This window comes from Sciurus vulgaris (genome assembly GCF_902686455.1).
Source record: "Sciurus vulgaris genome assembly, chromosome: 3".
Lineage (NCBI taxonomy): Eukaryota > Metazoa > Chordata > Mammalia > Rodentia > Sciuridae > Sciurus > Sciurus vulgaris.
The window spans coordinates 14,699,886-14,720,310 of NC_136463.1; the positions used below are offsets into that span (position 1 = coordinate 14,699,886).

Sequence of the window (20,425 nt, forward strand, 5' to 3'; positions counted from 1 at the left end):
ACTGGCACCAGCTGGCGTCCTCAGTGGCAGGTTCAGCTCCATGGTGGGCACGGGGACAGCTGAGTGGTGCCAGGACTGGGGCAGGGGCACCACCTCGTGCCCGCCGGGGGCCGCGTGGCACCGTCACAGTCGCAGCCAAGCAGGGCACGCAGCTGTGGTTGCCTGCCTGGCCCTGGCGCCGGCTGGTGGACTGGTTCTTTTGGTGCAGGCCACCTTGTGTGACCCTCAGCTAGGAGGGGGTGGCCACCGAGGGTGAAGCCTCTCCTGGCCCGTCCTCCGACACAGGCAGTCTGGACTTGCAGACCTCGGAGGGTCTTCAGGCCCCGGCTCAGCTTCCCCCGTGGCCCCCGGCCGGTGATCCTGGACTTTTTCCCTCCTTCCCTGTCTCACTCCTCGGTCCCTCACGCCTCCTCCCCAGGATCACCTCCAGTAGACTCCCTGCTCCCTGGTCCTCGTCTCTGGCTCTGCTTCAGAGGAGCTCAAGTTAAGGCAGACAAGGAAGCCAGTGACGGCCAAGTCACCAAGTTTATGATGCCGAAGGCTTAAGTGTTCCTAAGGGTGGCAGCCAACTAGCCTGTCTCGAGTAAGCGCCATCACCCTCAGATTGGCTGGCATTTTGAGGTTCTATTAGATACCTGATCATACCCTGGGCTCTTTACATTCATTCTCACAACAATGTGGGTATTATTCCCATCCACTTCCTTACCAATGAGGACAGTGAAGCCCAGAGAGGTTAAGTAACTTATCCAGAGTCACACGGCACATGACTCAGCCTAGGTTCAGATCGGATCTGACTCTGAAACTGCATATGCTTAGCCTCTATAATATACTGATTTCCATAAATAAAAATATCAACAGAGAAAGTGAGGAATGATGCTCATGCGTGCTGCTTCATGGCAGTGGAATCTTTAAATTCACTCCTGCCCACCCTGTTGCTGTTGGCTAGGATTGAGCTCCTGGTTCAATCCTTACCAGGCCCTGGTGACCTTGCAAGATAGCTTCACTCTTCTGAGTCTCCTCACTTACAAGAGCAAGTTAGTAACACCATCCCTGTGAGCGTCCACGTAACAGAGGCCGTGGCCATCTGGTCGGAGGTTCATTGCTAGGAACAATCAGGACTGAGGTTCAGGCAGCCCCGAAACGAAGAAGAGAGCATCGATAACTTTGGTCGAGCTGCTTGTTTGGGATCCTAGATATATCTGTTGACTTTTATTTTCCTTTTCTTATAACTCCTAGAAGAAGACACTCAGGCTAGAAATCATTTTGTGCCCCGTGATGGCTTGAATGGTGGCAGCCCAAGAACATAAGTCTGTGTCCTAACTCCTGGAACTTGTGAACAGGACTTTATTTGGTACAAAGGTCTTTGTAGATGTAATTAAGTTAAGGATCTTTTTTTGAGGGGGAGGAGTACCAGCGATTGAACCCAGGGTGCTTAACCACTGAGCTACATCCCAGCCCCCCCATCACCTTTTTTAAAATTTTGAGACAGAGCCTTGCTAAGTTGCTGAGGCTGGCTTTGAACTTTCGATCCTCCTGTCTCAGCCTCCCGAGCTGCTGGGATTACAGGCATGTGCCACTGTGCTCGGGTCAGTGAAGGATCTTGAAGTGAAATCATCCTGGACTATCCAGTTGCCCCTGTCTTCTCCCGTTTTCTTCTTTTCCTTCCTCTTCCCTGCCCCCAGTGGGTCTTTAGATCCACTTCCAAGGAACCTTGGTGGGCACAGGGACAGGGAAACTGGAATGTTGGTCACTGTGAGGGCTCCAGGATACATAGTGCAGAGCATCGCGGCCTAAGAATTGTCGTTTTAAAAATAATCTGGGGAAAAAGTCAAAACGAAAATGACCCAGGGAATAGGGAGGACGGTCCACGCCCACGAAGAGCAGAAGGACTTCACAGAAGGGCCCAGGGGGTCCACCTAACCACTGCTGTCTGGTGCCACCATGGGACAAACCCAAGCGACTCAAAGAAATAGCGCTTAGCCTTGAGAAACAGGGATTCACAGGGTCAGACATTCCAAGAGGCCAAACGCGGCTCCTTTTGCTTCATTTAAATCCGCTTTCCTAGAAAGCGTCTTATGCTGAGATGAAGTTGGCTTCTTTAAATTTCAGAAGGAGAGTTCAGAATAGGTGTAATCGGTGTTGTGATCACGACAGGCTTCTGAAATACAGAAGGGAAGATACGGGTAATTCAGGAAATGTAGGATATGTGAACAGAGGGGCTCTAAAATCCTGTTTCTAGGAGGTAGGTGGCCTGTTAGAACCAAGCATTGACTGGTTTTTCCCAAACTGTGTTAAATCATTTATTTATTTATTTGGTACTGGAGATTGAACCCAGGGACACTTTAGCACTGAGCTACACCCCCTTTTTATTTTGAGACAGGGTCTTTCTAAGTTGCTGAGGGTCTTGGTAAATTACTGAGGCTAACCTCAAACTTGTGATCCTCCTGCCTCAGCCTCCTGAGTCTCTAGAATTATGAACCTGTGTCACTGCACCCAGCAAAACATTTATTCCTGAAAATGTTTTGGGGACTTTTTATAGGACACTCCCTGCCCTGTCCTTCCCCCTTTCCCACTGTTCCATCTCCTGATGAGATTTGTTAAGAGCAGTTATAGTGAGTACCCTCGCTTCCTGGGGTGTACCCGTGGTCCCCAACCACCCCAGCCTTGGGTCCAAAGCCCCTGGTTGTGGCGATGTCACAGGGACCCTGATCTGTCAACAGCAGCTCTTATCCCCCAACCCCGTGGCCCACCTGTCTTCCCTGGCGCCACCTTCTGGAACACTGGGGTAGCATAATGGATCTCCTGGGTGTATCCTGTCCCTGGGCAAAAGACAAGGCGTGGGAGTTATTGGGCCAGTTGTCTGACCCTCTGGCCACACGGGGGCAGTGGTGTGGAGCTCATGGGCTTGGTGGAAAGCTCTTGCCATTTGGGACCATGGGTTCCCCGCCTGACTCCAGGTCTGGCACGGATTCCTCATTCGCGAAAGGGAAAGACCTACGCGGGGAGTTGGTGGTGCTGCGTTAGGGTGGGTAAATTGCTTAGCACCACGCCCAGCCCAGTGCCGGGGCGCAGGGAGGGTGGAGCTCCTGGCCTTGGGTCTCCTCCACCGTGAAACGCAGCCTGTCCTGCCTCCCCCGGGAGGTGACGTGTATCTCACAGCGTGCAGAATATGGGTAACAGCAAGGTACCGGCTTCCCGAAAATCACTAAGGGAGCAGGATTCAAGTGTTCTCTCCACACAAAAATGACAGCATGTGAAGTGCTCTCACGCTTACTAGCTGCATTTAGCCATTTCACAGTGTGTACCCGGGCTGGGGTGCAGCTCAATGGAGTGCGTGTGTGGCCCAGGGGTTCCATGTCCATCCTGCAAAAACACCAACACCAAGTAATGTAGGTCTTTCAAAACAACATGTGGTGCATGAGAAATATATGTGATTTTTATTGGTCAATTAATATATATATATATATATATATATATATTTTTTTTTTTTTTTTAAGAGGCAGCTAGGCACGGTGGCACAAGCCTATAATCCAAGCTGCTTGGAAGGCTGAGGCAGGAGTATTGTAAGTTCGAGGGCAGCCTCGGCAACTTAGGGAGACCCTAAGCAACTTAGCTAGAACCCGTCTCAAAAAACAAAAAGGGATACAATTTTCTCATACTAGACAAAGGGGCCAAAAATATGCACTGGAGAAAAGATAGCCTCGTCAACAAATGGTGCTAGGAAAACTGGAAAACCATATGCAACAGAATGAAACTAAACCCCTATCTCTCACAATGCACGAAACAAAACTCAAAATGGATTAAGGACCTCGGAATCAGACCAGAGACCCTGCAGATTATAGAAGAAAAAGTAGGTCCAGATCTTCAACATGTCAGCTTAGGACCAGACTTCCTTAACAGGACTCCCATAGCACAAGAAATAAAAGCAAGAATCAATAACTGGGATAGATTCAAACTAAAAAGCTTTCTCTCAGCAAAGGAAACTATCAGCAATGTGAAGAAAGAGCCTACAGAATGGGAGAAAATCTTTGCCAATCATACTTCAGATAGAGCACTAATTTCCAGAATCTATAAAGAACTCAAAAAACTCTACACCAAGAATACAAATAATCCAATCAACAAATGGGCTAAGGAAATGAATAGACACTTCACAGAAGAAGATCTACAAGCAATCAACAAACATATGAAAAATGTTCAACATCTCTAGTAATAAGAGAAATGCAAATCAAAACCACCCTAAGATTCCATCTCACCCCAATTAGAATGGCGATTATCAAGAATACAAGCAACAACAGGTGTTGGCGAGGATGTGGGGAGAAAGGTACACTCATACATTGCTGGTGGGGCTGCAAATTAGTGCAGCCACTCTGGAAAGCAGTGTGGAGATTCCTTAGAAAACTTGGAATGGAACCACCATTTGACCCAGCTATCCCACTCCTTGGCCTATACCCAAAGGACTTAAAATCAGCATACTACAGAGATACAGCCACATCAACGTTCATAGCTGCTCAATTCACAATAGCCAGACTGTGGAACCAACCTAGATGGCCTTCAGTTGATGAATGGATAAAGAAACTGTGGTATATATATACAATGGAATATTACTCAGCCATAAAGAATGATAAAATTATGGCATTTGCAGGCAAATGGATGAAATTGGAGAATATCATGCTAAGTGAGATAAGCCAATCTCAAAAAGCCAAAGGACGAATGATATCACTAATAAGTGGATGATGACACATAATGCGGGGAGGGAAGGGTTAGTGTTAGGGTTAGGGTTAGGGTTAGGGAGGGGGGCAAGTATGGAGGAAGAAAGTACTGTATAGAGGGTAGAGAGGGGTGGGAGGGGTGGGGGGAAGGGAAAAATAACAGAATGAATCAAACAACATTACTGTATGTAAATTTATGATTACACAAATGGTATGCCTTTATGCCATGTACAAACAGAGAAACAACATGTATCCCATTTGTTTACAATTAAAAAGAAAAAAAAGAAAAAAACCAAAAAGGGCTGGGGTGTAACTCAGGGGTAAAACAACCCTGGGTTCAATCCCTGGTGCCAATAAACAAATGAATAAATAAATAATCATGAAGGACTTTGGAACACAGTGTGTATCATTCTGAACTTGTACAAAAAATTCTCCAAGATATCTTAAAGTGGAAAAAAAAAAACAAATCCCAAGGTATAGAATGGCCTCTCTGTCACATGCTACCATTGCCATTGGTTTAGATACCAGCAGATTCAAGAGGATATCTGTGGGAGGATTTTAACCTGGTCATGGCCCCTGGGGTGAGACAGGATGTCGGGCAGGAGGGAGACGTTGCGCTCTGTTCCTTTGGTTCCATTTTTACCCATGTGTCTGATAGACCTTCGAAAGCAAAAAGAACCCAAAACCCACCAACCAAACCTACTAAAGCACTCAACAAAGTTCTCTCACCTGCTGGAGTTTTATAGATGTTTACGTACAAGTCACCTTCCATGGGTATGTCTCCAGAATCCTTGGGCACATTCTGTCTCATGGCTTTTCCTACATAAGTGGGTACAGAATCATTCAACTGGACGGATTTGGTCACATTTCCCTTCTCCTTGTCTCTTCTGCCAAGGAGCAGAATTCTCCTAAGTTCTGAAAGAAAGAGCAGCTGGCTTCTCCAGTGGCCTACACTGATGTCTAATGAGGGGAAACCCTATATGTGTCCAAAGCACCTATTCTCCAAGCTAGGGTCCCTCCTGTTGTACTCCCCCAACCCTGGCCCTGAGAGGAACATTCTTTGCCTATAAGATTGCATTAGAGGCCAGTGAGTGGCGCACACCTGTGATCCTAGCAGCTTGGGAGGCTCAGGTAGGAGGATGAAGAGTTCAAAGCCAGCCTCAGCCACTTAGTGAGGCCCTAAGCAACTCAGTGAGACCCTGTCTCAAAATAAAAAGTAAAAAGGGCTGGTGATGTGGCTTACTTGTTATAAGTGCCCCTGGGTTCAGTCCCTGATACCAAAAAAAAAAAAAAGAGATTACATTAGAAAAGGCAGGTCACATTTTCTTTCCTTCCTGAAGAGAAGAGTCATAAGAATATTTGGCACATCTTCAAGAGATATTCAATGACAGGGGCAAGTTCTATGACAGTAATAATGAAGAACTCTTACAAGAACCTGGTTTTTCATAGGAAAGTGAGATGTGCTTTCAAAATGTGTGCAATGTCGCTGGGTATGGTGGCACACACCTGTAATCCCAGCACCCTAGGAGGCTAAGACAGGAGGATTGCAGTTTTGAGGCCAGCCTCAGTAATATATTGAGGTCCTCAGCAACTTAACAAGAAGACCCTGTCTCAAAATAAAATGGACTGAGGATGTGGCTCAGTGGTTAAGCACCCCTAGATTCAATCCCCAGTACCCCCCCCCAAAAAAAATAAATTAGAAGTATAAGTTAGGACATTTATTTTCAACTTGTTTGGTTGTTTTTTTTTTTTTTTTTTTGATCCTGGAATTGAACCCAGAGCCTTGTGTGTTCTGACCACATGCTCCACATGCCGAGTGACACCTCAGCCTATTTTCAGTTGCGTCCCTGACCCTCTAGAGTGGAAGCAGGCACAGGGGCCTCCCATTTATATTTAGTTCTCTCACCAGTGTCTAGTTCTCTCTGACAGCATCTGCCCAGCCCCATCCTACCGGCCAGAACACTGAGGCTCAGAGGCAGAGGAGCCTGCCCCGCACAACTCAGCTTGCTGGTTTGTGTGCCCAGACACCAAGTGTCTTGTGCAAATCTTGATATTCCCCCCATGAAAAGACCACTTCCAAAGCTGAACCAGAGGAGGTCCAAAGAGGGAACTAGTGAAAACCGGTAACCGAGGCCTTTTACTGGGGACATTAGTGAGTTTTCTGCCGGATGCGGCCCTGGGGTGGGGAAGGGAGGATGCCGTTCTCATGGCTCGGCCGGCGGAGCTGCCCCTAGCGAGGGAGAGCCCGGAGGCACGGAGCTGTGCCAGGAGGACCGCCAGGGTGAGCTCGGCAGTGTGCAGCGCCCGGGCCGATGGACAGGCGGGCCGCTCGTTCAAGTGCCAGCGTCCGTCCACCCAGGTTCGCAGCAGCGCAATTCACGGTAAGTTCCCCAGGCTGCCGTGCAGGGGCGGGAAAATGTGGGACGTGCCTACAGCGCAGCGTTCTTCTGCCCCGACCAGGGAGGACGTTCTGCCCTGCGCTGCCACACGCGAGAACCCCGAGGCCACGCCCGTGAAATCAGCCGGACAAGGACAGCCACTGCGTGATTCCACTCAGGAGGCACCTGGAGGAGTCGCACCGGCAGAAACACCCAGCCGGGGAGGACAGGACAGGGATGGGGAAGTGGCGAGGGCTGCACAGCAAAGTCACTGAACTGTGTGCTTAAAATGGCTAAGGAGGGGCCCCGGGAGGAAGCCGGGTGGTGGCCCTGGGGTGCATCCCCAGCAGAGCGAAACAGAAAGAAAAAAAAGTACAGTTAAATGGGCAAATATCATGTTATAAGTATTTTGCCATTATTAAAAAATGACTTTAGGGCTGGGGTTGTGGCTCAGTGGCAGGGCGCTCGCCTAGCACGTGTGAGGCCCTGGGTTCCATCCTCAGCACCGCATAGAAATAAATAAATAAAATAAAGGCATTCTGCCCATCTACAACTACAAAATATTCTCAAAATAATGACTTTAGAAAGAGTGCAGGAATTATTAGGAACTGTGAGCCAGTGACAGCAGAGCTTTAGGCCTCCCATGGGGCTCCTCTGGGGAGAGGCCAGGTGACCACACAAGCTGCAGGCCCGAGTGGATTTCGGGGGCAGATGAGGGCCATTTGGGAAGCTCGATTATTCACCTTCCCCACCCCCGTCTCCTCTTTTCATTTTCTCCCCATTCCATTGCTTGGGAATTGTTTTTGTTGTTTTTTGTTGTTGTTGTTTTTGAGGTGCAGGGGTAGAATCCAGGGCCTCATGAATGCTAGACAAGTGTGCGGCCACTGGGCCACACCCCAGCCCTTCCCCATTCTATTCTGACCCTCCTCACCCTCCACTCTGCTGTCTATATCCCAAACCCAGGGGTAGGAATGGTGAAGAACTTACTTGCTTTGTATTTTTGTTGTAGCCAAAAAACCAGAACTAGGATTATTGCCAGGAACACCAGTAGTAACCCTGGAAGCAGCAGAGGCAGCAGTGGGCATATAGGACAGCTGTCTCCTTCTGGAAGAATACAGCATTCCCTGGTCAGTGCACAGCCTTCTTCCCCAGTGACACTGACCTGGCAGGAAGGACAATCACCCTCTCTCCCAAGGCAACCAATATACTGTGCAGCTGATCCCTAAGGCATAGCGGGTACCCACAACCCACCAGTTAACTCATTAGTCCTTTATGGGAGAAAGCAATTCCATCAGAGTTTGCGTGGACCCTACCAGAGGGACTCTGCATTTAGGTGGCCAAAGTGGGAAGTGGGTGGGTACAGAAACAGCTGCAATTTCTGGAAGCAACTCAGGAAAAGAAAGTACAATTATGCAAGCCATTGAAAAAGATGCAGCGTAGTGTTACATGTTGGTCTGTTTCTGCTTCATTGATCTGAGGTTAGCACTGGGGCAGTCACCAGTTCTAGAAGGATGAAAGGACATGTTAAAGGCTAAGCAAATTGGATTCACTAACCATCTTAGTCCATTTTTGTGCGGCTGTAACAAAATGCTTGACACCAGGTAATGTGTAAAGAAAAGAGGTTTATTTGGCTCTCAATTCTGGTTATCTGCTTATCATCAATAATGAGTATAGTTTTATCAATGATCCAGCTCTAAGTGTGAGGTTGAGAGTGACTTTTATTCTCCATCCAGAAATATCCTATCTGTATTTTCATTTATAGAATTCAGTTGCACAGTAATCTTCTACTTCCTCCAAAAAGCAGAAGTAATCCTGCCAAATAGATTCAAGGGAAACTCTCAACAGGAAATATAGGGGTCTGGTGTGCTCTGTTAACTCACGCTCTATTTTGGAGAAGAATTCAGCTATTAAAAGGGCTGGGGATGCAACTCAGTGGTAAAACACCCCTGGGTTCAATTCCCTTGTACCATTTTAAAAAAAAAAATTCCTATTCTTCCATTCTTCCCCATAGCAGAGGCCGGTCCCCTCTTCGTTGGCTCATCAAGCTGGACACCCAGAAGTTATTCTGCTTCTTTCCTGACCTGCACTATCTGTGACTCGAACCAGTGAGCAAGTCCTGCTGGCTTCTGTAACAGTTCTTGAATCCATCCGTATCTGTCCATCTCCCTATGGCTTCTTTCCTGGGTGATGGCAAGACACCCCCCGCCCCCCCCCACCAGTCCCCAGCTTGCAACTCCTGCCTGGTATACGCTTTGAATTAGCTGCCAAGGTGACAAGTGGCGTCCTAATGTTTTCCTTCCTGTCCTTGCACATGGAGGACTCTTCCCATGCTCCAAGCCCCTCCTACCTTGGTCCCCTCTCTCTCCAGCCTCAGCTGGGGTCACGCACCCCCTCAGCTGACCTTCAGCTTTACCAGCCTCCCCGAGTGGGAGCTCTGAGCACGATGGTCCTGGGCTGGCGCCCTCTTTCCCAGTCTCTCCTCCCGGCCCTACCTCAGTATCCGCGCCTGTGCGAGGGGCCTTCCCTAGAGCGCTGCCTAGGCGGGTCCCGCCTCCTCATCCCGCTTGCCTCTCCTTTGCAGCAACCCCGAAACGTGTGATTTCTTTGTGTGAGTAGCTGTGTTTGTGTATCCCCCACTAGACCGGAAGCTCCAGCAGGCCCGGAACCAGATGGGCTAGGCATATCTGGATTCTCATGAAATATTTGATGAGTCAATCAGCGATCAATGAATTTGTGTGTATGGCTCATACCTTCACCTCTTACTGGGTTGGGAACATGACCACGTCTTAGGTATCACTGAGATCCCAGGAGCACAGCTGCATGCTCAGAGCAGGCACTTAATTGATAGGCCTTAATTAAAGATGGCATAAATTTATTTATTTATTTTTTGATAATGGGAATTGAACCCAAGGGCTCTCTATCACTGACCTACATCCCCAGGTCTTTTTATTTTTTTGCTTTTGAGACAGGGTCTTGCTAAGTTGTTTAGGGCCTTGCTAAGTTGCTGAACCTGGCCTTGACATTTCCATCCTCCTGCCTCAATGGCGGGGACTGTTTCCGCCATGCTGCTTGACAAGGTCCAAGCACGGGGAAGGGCTTGGCAAGGCCCCCATTCCAGGAAATTGCCTGTCACCTCTCCTAGGAATTGGGTGTTTTCTTATAATTATCATACTTATAACTGTGCAACTGCAAAACATATTTCCTGATTGTCGTGATAAGAATTTAACCTCAATGAGTCTGCGGAGCTTGGGGGAGGATGAGGAGTGCTTTAAAAAAATGTACCAACATCACACATAATAAGTCTGAGGGTACAGAGTGTGAGGAGTTCTTCAGAAAACTAGTTACAGGAATAGCTTGCTCATATGCTGATCACACCTGCCCCAGTTAATGCTTGACCAGAAAAACAGCCTGACAAACAGGAGACTTGTTGTCCCCACAGTACAAGGACCACCCTACTGAGCTTACTAGATTGGGGGACTTTGTGATAGCCACCTAGAGGGAAACAAATGAATAAATATAAGGACCCACCTCCCACAGATCCACCTCTTCCCTGTACAGGAGTGTACAATGAAAATGGTGAATGAATAATTAATATTAATGGTAAATGAACAAATGTCCAATGTTTGTCCTTCCTTCAAAGGTTTGGATGTCAAGGGCCATCCTGGAAATGTAGGACTAAAGAACAAAGAAACCGCATAGGCAAACAACTAGAAAAATATTTTAAGATCAAATCCCTTATTGCATGTTAACTGGTTATGAGTAGTTTATGCTGGCTTAGGTCTCACATATGTATTATAGTAGGTAGAGGACAAATCAATAACATAAAGAACATTAGGATAAAAATCAAGCACTCACACTGATTGTTCGGCAGTAAACAACCTAACTTAGTTTTACCTGAGCTTGTTTAGGTAATAGAGTAGACCTTTAAGGTTAAATCAAAAACATAATAATATGAGCTAAAGATTAGCGCATGTTTTGCTTAGCAGTTTGGTAAAATTAGCTTAAAACAAAATAGAGTCATTATGCTGACAATAGGTCTGACCCCGGAGGGTAAATAAAGGCCAGTAGGGTGAAAAGAGGAAAGTACCTTTCACTGTAATATGCTCAGGCGAGTAACTTCAAGTAAATATAGAAAGTTGACCTTAATGTACCCGCTCTGCGTTAGACACCTGCTGGAAAGTTAATGACAAACCTTGTGGTAATTTCTCTATAACTTGTATCTTGTTTAATCCTGCTTTACTTAATATTGTAAAAGAAGAGCTAAAATAAATCTGAGCAGCACTCGCTTCCGGCTGCTCCAGGGCTTCGAGTCGCTCCTCTGCACAGACTCCACCCGTCCTCTGGGGACCCCGCGAGTTGCTGGGGCTGCTCCCGGCACCCCAACCTCCCAAGTTGCTGGGATTACAGTTGTGGACCACTGCGACTGGCGTAGTTTTAGAATTTACCGGAACAGGTAAATTACACTGTCTCCAGGGCAGTGTAACAACTTGAAGAAAACATACATGCACAGAAAACATGTATTCATGGGTCCACTGGCCCTACTAGGAAATATTATCCTCTAGCTACTGCCCTCACCCTGCCCACCGTGTGTTTATTGGGGCTTTCCTTCTTATGCATATTCCTTTTAAAATTATAATTTCTGCTCAGTTTGTGCCCTGATTCCAAGACTTCTTGAGTCCTCAGAAAGAAGGGGGTTTTGCCCACATGCTGAGAATCATGAAATAAAGCATCTGAGATCTATGACGTTTGCCTAAAGATCTAAGACTATTATCTGAAACAGTCCAAGGTCTTTGAAAGAGAAAGTGAACTGGGATTATTAAGAATAAAGACTTAGGGGCTGGCACTGTAGCTCGGTGGTAGAGTGCTTGCCTCTCATGTGTGAGGCATTGGGTTCCATCCTCAGCACCACATGTAAATAAATAAAGATATCGTGTCCGTCTACAACTGAAAAAATATTTTAAAAAAAGAATAAAGACCTTGCTGGGCGCCATGGCACAAGCCTGTAATCCCAGCAGCTTGGGGGTTCAGGCAGGAGGAGCTTGAGTTCAAAGCCAGCTTCAGCAAAAGTGAGGCGCTGTCTCTAAATAAAACACAAAATAGGGCTGGGGATGTGGCTCAGCGAATGAGTTCCCTGAGTTCAATCGCTAGTTACCTGCCCCCACCCCCCCCCCAAAAAAAAAAAAAGACCTCAGTGACAAGGATCTTGAGTGTTGGCCAGGGGCACAGGAGCCCTTGGTGGAACAGGTACAAATCCCCCACATCGCAGGACCTCCAAGTGTCAGGTGACCTACTTACCGATGACTGTGAAGTTGAATTGGGCACTGTAGAATGAACAGTTGACAACTGTGGCTTTGCATTTGTAGGGGCCCAAATCATCCGCACTGGAGATGGTTAGGTTAAAAGTCACAGGTTCGCCTCTTCCTGTCTTGTTGACCAGGAATTTCTTATTCAAAAACAAGAAATAGGCGATGTCCAGTGATCTGTTCTTGTGGGAGCAAAGCAGAGATACATTCTGACCCATCACAACCGAACTCGTATTTGAGTTCAAACTTGGAGAAGAGAATTCTGGAAAACAAAAATCACATGACAAAAGTGTCCTTGTTAAAATCCCTTCATAAGAACTCAGTGGGCCTCTAGCCATGTTTTATGGGTTGAGTGATGGGGACACTGGGTCCTGGCCAGCTTTCCTAAGGCAGGTATTCCTTGCCTGCAGAGGCAGACCACGTGCATGAAGAAGCTCAGCACGCCCAGAGCCTCCTCGCAGTGACTGGCAGGTGGATGTGAGCCGGTGAACTCTTTTTGTGGTTGCCGCCTCTCTTGCCAGGGAGGATCTGAAAAGGGGCTCCAGCAGGACTGGCTCTGCTGACTTGGAAATCTCTCCACAGCTCCAGCTTCCAGGACACACTTTCTGTCTGATGGCTCGTGTGGTCCATCAGTTATTTTCATGTTTGTTTTTATCTTGGAAAATTTCAAACAAAATAGTACAGACGACAGCATCAAGAACCCCCAGGGACCCACCACCCAACTTCAACAATAAACGACTTGTGACCCATCCCATTGTCTGCCTCCGACCCCTCCTAGGATTGTTGGGGTCTGAATATGATTTTTCCCCTTCCAAACTCAAGTTGGAATTTAATCCCTATTGTGAGGTATGAAGAGAGAGCAAACACACTGTGGTGTAAGGCGGGTCCTTTGGGAGGTGATGAGGATTGGATAAGGTCATCAGGGTGGAGTCCCATGACTGAATATGGGTGGCTCTATAAGAAGAGGAAGAGGAAGAGCTGTTGCTTAGCATGTGTGAGGCCCTGGGTTCAATCTCAGTGAGTAAAAAGAAAGGAGAGAGAGAGAGAGAGAGAGAGAGAGAGAGAGAGAGAGAGAGAGAGAGAGAGAGAGAGAGGGGGAGGAGGGAGAGGAACCAGGACATGCACATATATGTTCCTAAAGAGCTGCCTTGACTTAGTTTGTAGTATTGTGCTATCGTCAACAGAAAACAGACTATTTTTAAAGCAAGTATCTGACCACTTATTGTTTTGTTCACAAATTTCTGTATTGAGAAAGAGACGAGGAGGCTCTGACAATCGCGGACTGACCTGGCCAGAAAGTGACCTGTCCCGGGCAAGGCCTTGGTGTTCTGCTATCGGACATGAATGGTTTCATAGAACACTGACACCGGTTGAAGCCACTCTAGACAGAAACGAGACCGCTCCATAGTCACATCCACAGATAAGAACACAAACACTGTCCAAACCACAAGAATGACCCAGCAGCCCCCTAAACGGCCAATATGAATGATGGCTGCTTTACCAATTGCAGTGTGAAAATTACTACGCAAAATGGAGTCATTTCCGTCTCACCCCACTTAAATGGCATGGCAGGGCCACAGGGATGAATGCTCAGGTCATGGGTGTAATACAAAGCTGCTCCCCCCCACCCTTTTCGAGTCATCACAACCTAGCTTGTCAGTCTGAAAGCTGCTCTCCCCGCCCTTTCCGGTGTAGCCATTTTCCCCGCCTCCCAACTACTGTCAATCTGTGAACATTCTAGCTAGCTATTGGTTCATCAGTCAGCTTGCAAGTATCCTGCTCCATTATTGGTGCCCTGTTAGGCCCACGGGATTCTTAAAGATAGCTTCACCGCCATCTTCTCTCTTGCTTTTCTTTCCTACACACTTGCTTTCTCTCTCCTTCTGGCTTTCCACTCTCTCTAGCACGTACCCTTTCTCTTTCCCTTTCTTTTCCTCTCATTTTCTCTCTTACCCTGCAGGGAGACACTCTGTTTGCTTAATAAACTCCCTTACGTGATTTCCCGTGTCCCTCATGGTCTCTGTGGGATTCCTTACAATGGGCTGCTGCAAGAACTCTCCCAAGCCAAATCAATGAAACAGGCTGCCATATTGTCAAGACTAATTCTACTTAGCCACTACTCTGAAACAGCTGCTATGACTAAGACCAGTTTGAGGCCTGGGGAGGTAACTCAGTGGTACAGCGCTTGTCTGGCTTGTGTGAGGCCCTGGGTTCAACCCTAGCACTGAAAATAAACAAAAACTATAGGCCTTGGACCTTTCTGCCTATTTTTTCCTTGTAATGTATTTGTTGAGAAAGCAAGTCGTTTTTTCTGAGTGTTCTATGATAAGGATTTTGCTGATTCTATGGTATCCCCTGTCCCCTATATTCCTGATAAATCAGTTATTAAAGGTATGGAATTAATGAAATTCAGATTTGTAGAGAGCAGATGAACCCCCAGTCATTGGCTGATCCTGTGGGGTTGACAAAAGCCAAGCCTGGGAAACATTCCTTGCCCAAAGTTGATGTGAACAGCCTTGACACTCAGCTCTGATACTAACAGTTATCAGACATTCCAGTACAATGGGCTTCCTGGGTGCAGCAGGATAATAGCAAGATGTTCTTAGCATTGCATCAGTAAGATAGCTACAAAAATGTTTCTAGTTCTGTAAATAAAAAAGCCTCTTGATAACTCACAAGTCTTGAACAATTTATAATACCCCTATATCTTAACTTCCTGATTATGAGACCCTATATAATAAACTTGTGGAGCTAGTCCTGGGTCAATGTTCCTCCATCCAAGTGCAGTGTCCCACCTGGCCCCAGTTTTGCTTAAAATTGTCTCTGTGTTTTCTTTTTCTCTGTGTTTTCCTCCACCTCCTATCTACTCGAGATCCTTTGTTGATGCTTTTATTTAGCAAGAAAGCATCATAGTAGGAAGTGTGCAGTTCCATAGGAAGCATATACTATCTGCTGATCTGTTTTTTTCCTTTTTTTTTTTTAGTAGCCTTCGGAATAACGAGTTCATTCAGAGTTGGTAAGTGGAATATCCTACTTCTTTCATTTCTTTTTATTTATTATCTGAAATAATTCTATAAAGAGAAGCTTTTCCTGGTCAATTGTTTGGTTACATTGAAATATGATTTATATAGAAAGTCAGGGTAAAGTTTGACTCTGTCCTTTTATTGACCAGTTTTGAAAAAAAAAAAAAAAGTTGGTTCTTAGCATCTTATAGCAGTGACATATTTTTCTTTCAGAATCTTTTAAAAATGCATTTGAACATATTTGATGTGTTTTGATTCATTACAGTTATTATTCTTACTGTCACTTTTTTATTGATTTTCAAGTTGGCTTTTGAGGTTTTTGGATCTGGTTCCAGTGTTTTTGATAGCTTGATTGTTTGTCCTTATTTAGAAATGCCAAAGAAAAAAAGAACCCCCTTCAGAAAATCAAACGGACAAAATGAAACAAAAACAACTATGAAAGAATGAAGAGAAATACAGGGAAATATTTTTACATTGTTAGGTCAGATTAGGTCTTCCAAATAAGGAAAAAAAAAAAATTAGGAGCCATAAAGAAAAGATTAAAAACCTGAACTACCTGAGAACTTCAAACTCCTCTATGACAAAATTAAAAGTCAAGTGAACAAAATGCTTAAAGAGTCAGTACAACCAAAGGATTTTTAAACATACAGAAGTCAACTTCAGATCAACCAGAAAAAGGCCAACAATCCAGTTAGCAGGCAAGTAATATAAATAGGTAATTTCTAGAAGAAGAGATGCAGATGGCCACTAGATACCACTGGGACCAAAGATTCAGCTTGGGTGGAAGACAGATTTATATGCCTGGAAAATACCGTCAGCTCCCTCCCACTCTTTGATCTGCATAATTAACATTTTTCTCAGTCATGCATCTGCTCAACTTCAAAACAAGACCTCACTTCCCTTTCCAACCCGATAGCCATCCCTACATTTCCTTTATATGGGAATGCTGGAACCTTAATGGCCAATAAACATGAAACAGATGTGCAGCTTTCTAAGTGATGAGACAACTTCAAATTAAAATACTGGGATATCACTTTGCTCTCATTAGATTGGCACACATTTTATAAACAATTATATCCACCACTGGGGCCAGTGTGATGAGCTCACACTTACCCCAGCTGGTGACCATGGGTAGGTTCAGCCTGGTGGGAGGGCGACACTGAGAATCTGTAATAATTTAAATGATATTCCCTTTGACCTGGCAAATTTCAATTCTTAGGATTTTATCCTACAGAGATGCTCTCAAACTCCCATTTGCCCACAAAAGATATTTTGTATAGTGCTATTACAGTATTGTTTATATTATGAAAAAAGTAGAATAATCGGCTGGGGATGTAGCTCAGTTGGTAGAGTGCTTACCTCGCAAACACAGGGCCCTGGGTTCAATCCCCAGCACCACAAAAAAAAAAAAAAAAAAAAAAGTGGAATAATCAATAAAAATGAACTATGGCTGGATCATATTATAAAATACCATGTAGTCAAGGTACAGTGGTGTACACCTGTAATCCCAGCTATTTGGAAGGCTGAAGCAGGAGGACCACAAGTTTGAGGCCAGCTTCAACAATTTAGTAAGACCTGTTTCAAAATTTAAAAAATAAAAAGAACTGAGGATGTAGCTCAGTGGTAGAATACCCCTGGGTTCAATCCCCAGTACTGCAAAAAATAAATAAATTAAATACCATGCAACTCTTGGGGAAAAAAATGAGATAAATCTATAACTTCTATTAAAAGGAAAAGTTGTACATGAGTGTATTTAGGGCTGGGGTGTAGCTAAGTGCTAGATAGAGTGCTTGATTCGCATGCACGAGGCCTTGGGTTCAATCCCCAGCCCTGGAGGAAAAAAAAATTTTAACAATGATACTGAATAGAAAAACATGATTGATAGTGGTTGCTTCTAGAAATAGAGAGTGGAAAGGGATTAGAGGAAATGTGACCACAGTTTTATTTTATACAGGAATAAAGAATGCATATGGAATAGGGTTAGCACATACCAATAGCCTTCTGTTTGCCAGGAGCTGTTCAGAGGAACAAAGACTGTCTCATTCCACCCCCACACGACCCTCCTTGGTAGGTACTTTTAGTACTCCACTTCATAGTTGAGAGACATTAAATTAGGCTAGTTATGTCTGGCCCAGGCTGACAGCTGGGCAACAGCAGAGCCAGGGTGAGGATCTAACGCGGTATAGATTGTCTTTTTTTTTTTTTTGGTACTGGGGATGGAACCCAGGGTTCCTTAACCATTGAGCCACATCCCCAGCCCTTTTTAGTTTTTGATTTTTGAGACAACGTCTCAATAAATTGCTGGGGCTGGCCTTGATCTTGCGATCCTCCTGCCTCAGTCCCCCAAGTAGCTAGGATTGATTACAGGCCACTACACCGGACCTGCCTTCTGATATATATATATTTCTAGTGTTGCTTGAATTATTTTGCAATGATTATGTATTGGTTTCCTAGTTGAACAACAACAGAAAGTTAGAAACAGTTCATTGTAAAAGTAATCTCAATACTTTGTCTCTGAGTCCAGGAAAAAATGTTCCAACCCCCTCCCTAAAATCAGTTTATTTAAACCGTTTATGTAGCTGAAAAGACTTTGTTCTTTGATTGTTCATCTAAAAGCAAACGAACTAAAACCTTATAAACGAGCACTCATGTTTAAAGCTGACCATCTTCCCATTTTAATTAAAATAGCTTCAGTGAGAAGAAAATGAAACTTACCATTTGTTCTCATGCTACTGCAAGTCAGAACGGCTTTTTGAACTGAAAGAGAGAAAAGGAACATGAGAAAGCTCAATTTCCACACAATGCTTCGGTGTGGAGAGTCGAGTCTCAAGAAGACGTGTGGGCTTACAGGTAACAGAAGAAAAAATGCCCCAGAAGAGCACGTTCAAATGTCTCCACATTCTCTTAAGTGGAACAGAGAGGAGTGTGGAGCAGAGATTATGGTAGAGGTGCTCTCGATGCTGATGAGCTGCTTCGAGAACTTCCTCCTTTTCTTGACCATATTGAGGAAATCAGAGGATCTCCATGAGCTTTGCACAATCCGATGGGTTGGTTTCACCATTGTGTAGTAACGTCCTATGTTACTACACAAGTTCTCACAGGGCAGGGTGGCCCTGCCTCCAACTGGCTGGGGCCTTGGACAGTGGGATAAAGAAAAAGAAAAATCTGGCTGTTACATTTTTTTTTTTTTTGGAGGGGTGGTCCCAGGGATTGAACTCAGGGGCACTTGACCACTGAGCCACATCCCCCAGCCCTATTTTGTATTTATTCAGAGACAGGGTCTCACTGAGTTGCTTAGCACCTCACTTTTGCTGAGGTTGACTTTGAACTTGCCATCCTCCTGCCTCAGCCTCCCGAGCAGCTGGGTTTACAGGTGTGCGCCACCGTGCCCTGCGGGTTATATTGTTATATATGTAAACACACCTGATTGTCTCTGCTCCCAAAATGACCTGAATAACTGTGTGCAATTCTCTAATTCCGAATCACGCCTGCTTTTTAAATGGCGCTTCCTTTGCCAGTTTGTGGCTATAATAGTTTTACAGTACTTTATAAAAGTTTGTTTTTTTTCTCCCTTCTTTTTGGCACCAGGGATAACCCAGAGCTGCTTAACCACTGAGTCACATCCCCAGCCCTTTTTTATTTTTTTATTTAGAGATAGGGTCTCATTAAATTGCTCAGCGCCTTACTAAGTTGCCGAAGCTGGCCTTGAACTTGTGATCCTCCTGTCTCAGCCTCCCAAAGCATGGAGATTATAGGCATGTACCACCTTGCCCAAAAACTTGAATGGGTGTACTGCTGTCAGATGCATGCACAAAATTCAGCTTCCTCTTTTCTTCGTGTTGGCAATCTTCACCAGCATCCCGTCACCTTTCAGTTACCACTGCTGGCTAGTTGGAAAAACAAAACCAAATCCAGAATAACAAGAGATTCATTTGGGGTACCCACATTTTTACGTACAACTGTGGCAAAGGTTTCTCTCTCAGATACAATACAAATCGGAGACAAGACTCAGGCAAGGAGAAGACCTTGGAAACTTTTATTATTTTCAAGATTAATAGTTGTCATTTTCCTACTCACCTTGTAAGAAAAGATCCAGGACAAACCTCCATTTCAGGACAAAATAAATACATCAGAAGATCTAAATGGCAAAGGTGGAAATGACACAAAACTTGGGAAATGACCGTGATGGATCAGATGAACTCTTTCCTAATGAATCGCTTAGTGAATCACAAGTCCAGTTGTTGGACAGTGAATCTCAGTGAGTAGAGAACGAATCTGAAGAAGACGTTGTCAGATCAGGGAAATGTGGCAATGGAAGATTAAGTACTGCTTGTTCATAAGTAACTGAAGAGGAGCAAGGTTTACAAAACATTGCAGGCTGCTGCTTTCAGTTATAGTCGGAAGAAAATGATCAGTGAAATGAAATAAAGTATAACGGACCACAACTGTGTTTGCACATACAAATCCATGTGTGTCTGTAAGCAGGCCTTTGTACCGGTGACCGGCTCCAATATAACCCTCAACTTTTTCTTTTCCCACCATCCGCTACTTTAGAGTAGCAGGATGCTCTTGTCTTAAACGTCTATTTGTGCAACATTGATTTATAGCTACAAGAAAAGGGATTTAATTTTACTTTAAAAAAATAATGTCAAGAGTCATCAAATCACCTGTTTAAGAGAGCATATGTATTTTTTTGAAACCGGAGTTACATTATTTGAAAAAATCTTCACTCCAAAAAATGCAAGCTAAAAACTTTTCCTGAATGAAGTATGTCTACAGCAATACAGTGACTGAAAGTGAGTAACAATATCCAAATTACTATCACTTGTTTTGTAGAACAGAAAAGAAAATCTTGAACATTTTGCTGGGCATGGTCGTGCATGCCTGTAATCCCAGTGGCTGGGGAGGTTGATGCAGGAGGATCACAAGTTCAAGGCCAGCCTGGGCAATTTAGTGAGACCCTGTCTCAAAAGAGAAAACAGAAAGGGCTGGGGCTATAGCTCAGTGGTGAA

General features: G+C 45.1%; 1 protein-coding gene across 9 annotated transcripts; it reads right to left on the reverse strand.

The window, feature by feature from the left end:
* Positions 1-595: 595 nt before the first annotated feature.
* On the reverse strand, positions 596-19,776 carry MILR1 (mast cell immunoglobulin like receptor 1). Of its 9 annotated transcripts, none has more exons than XR_013762510.1 (9): positions 19,491-19,776; positions 18,262-18,547; positions 18,129-18,170; positions 16,527-16,580; positions 12,383-12,652; positions 8,075-8,249; positions 5,439-5,528; positions 2,751-2,819; positions 596-2,158 (listed from the first exon to the last, which is right to left on the reverse strand). XR_013762510.1 is itself a non-coding variant. In XM_079131614.1 (9 exons), the coding sequence occupies exons 2-9, from the start codon at positions 18,311-18,313 to the stop codon at positions 2,106-2,108; spliced, it is 747 nt and encodes a 248-aa protein (XP_078987740.1). In that variant the 5' UTR covers positions 18,314-18,547; positions 19,491-19,776; the 3' UTR covers positions 610-2,105. The 9 variants fall into 9 exon arrangements, 8 of the variants coding, with proteins under 8 accessions (XP_078987741.1, XP_078987743.1, XP_078987737.1 ...); XM_079131614.1 differs by having other exon boundaries at positions 610-2,158; positions 8,075-8,191; XM_079131615.1 differs by lacking the exon at positions 2,751-2,819.
* Between the last annotated feature and the right edge of the window lie 649 nt (positions 19,777-20,425).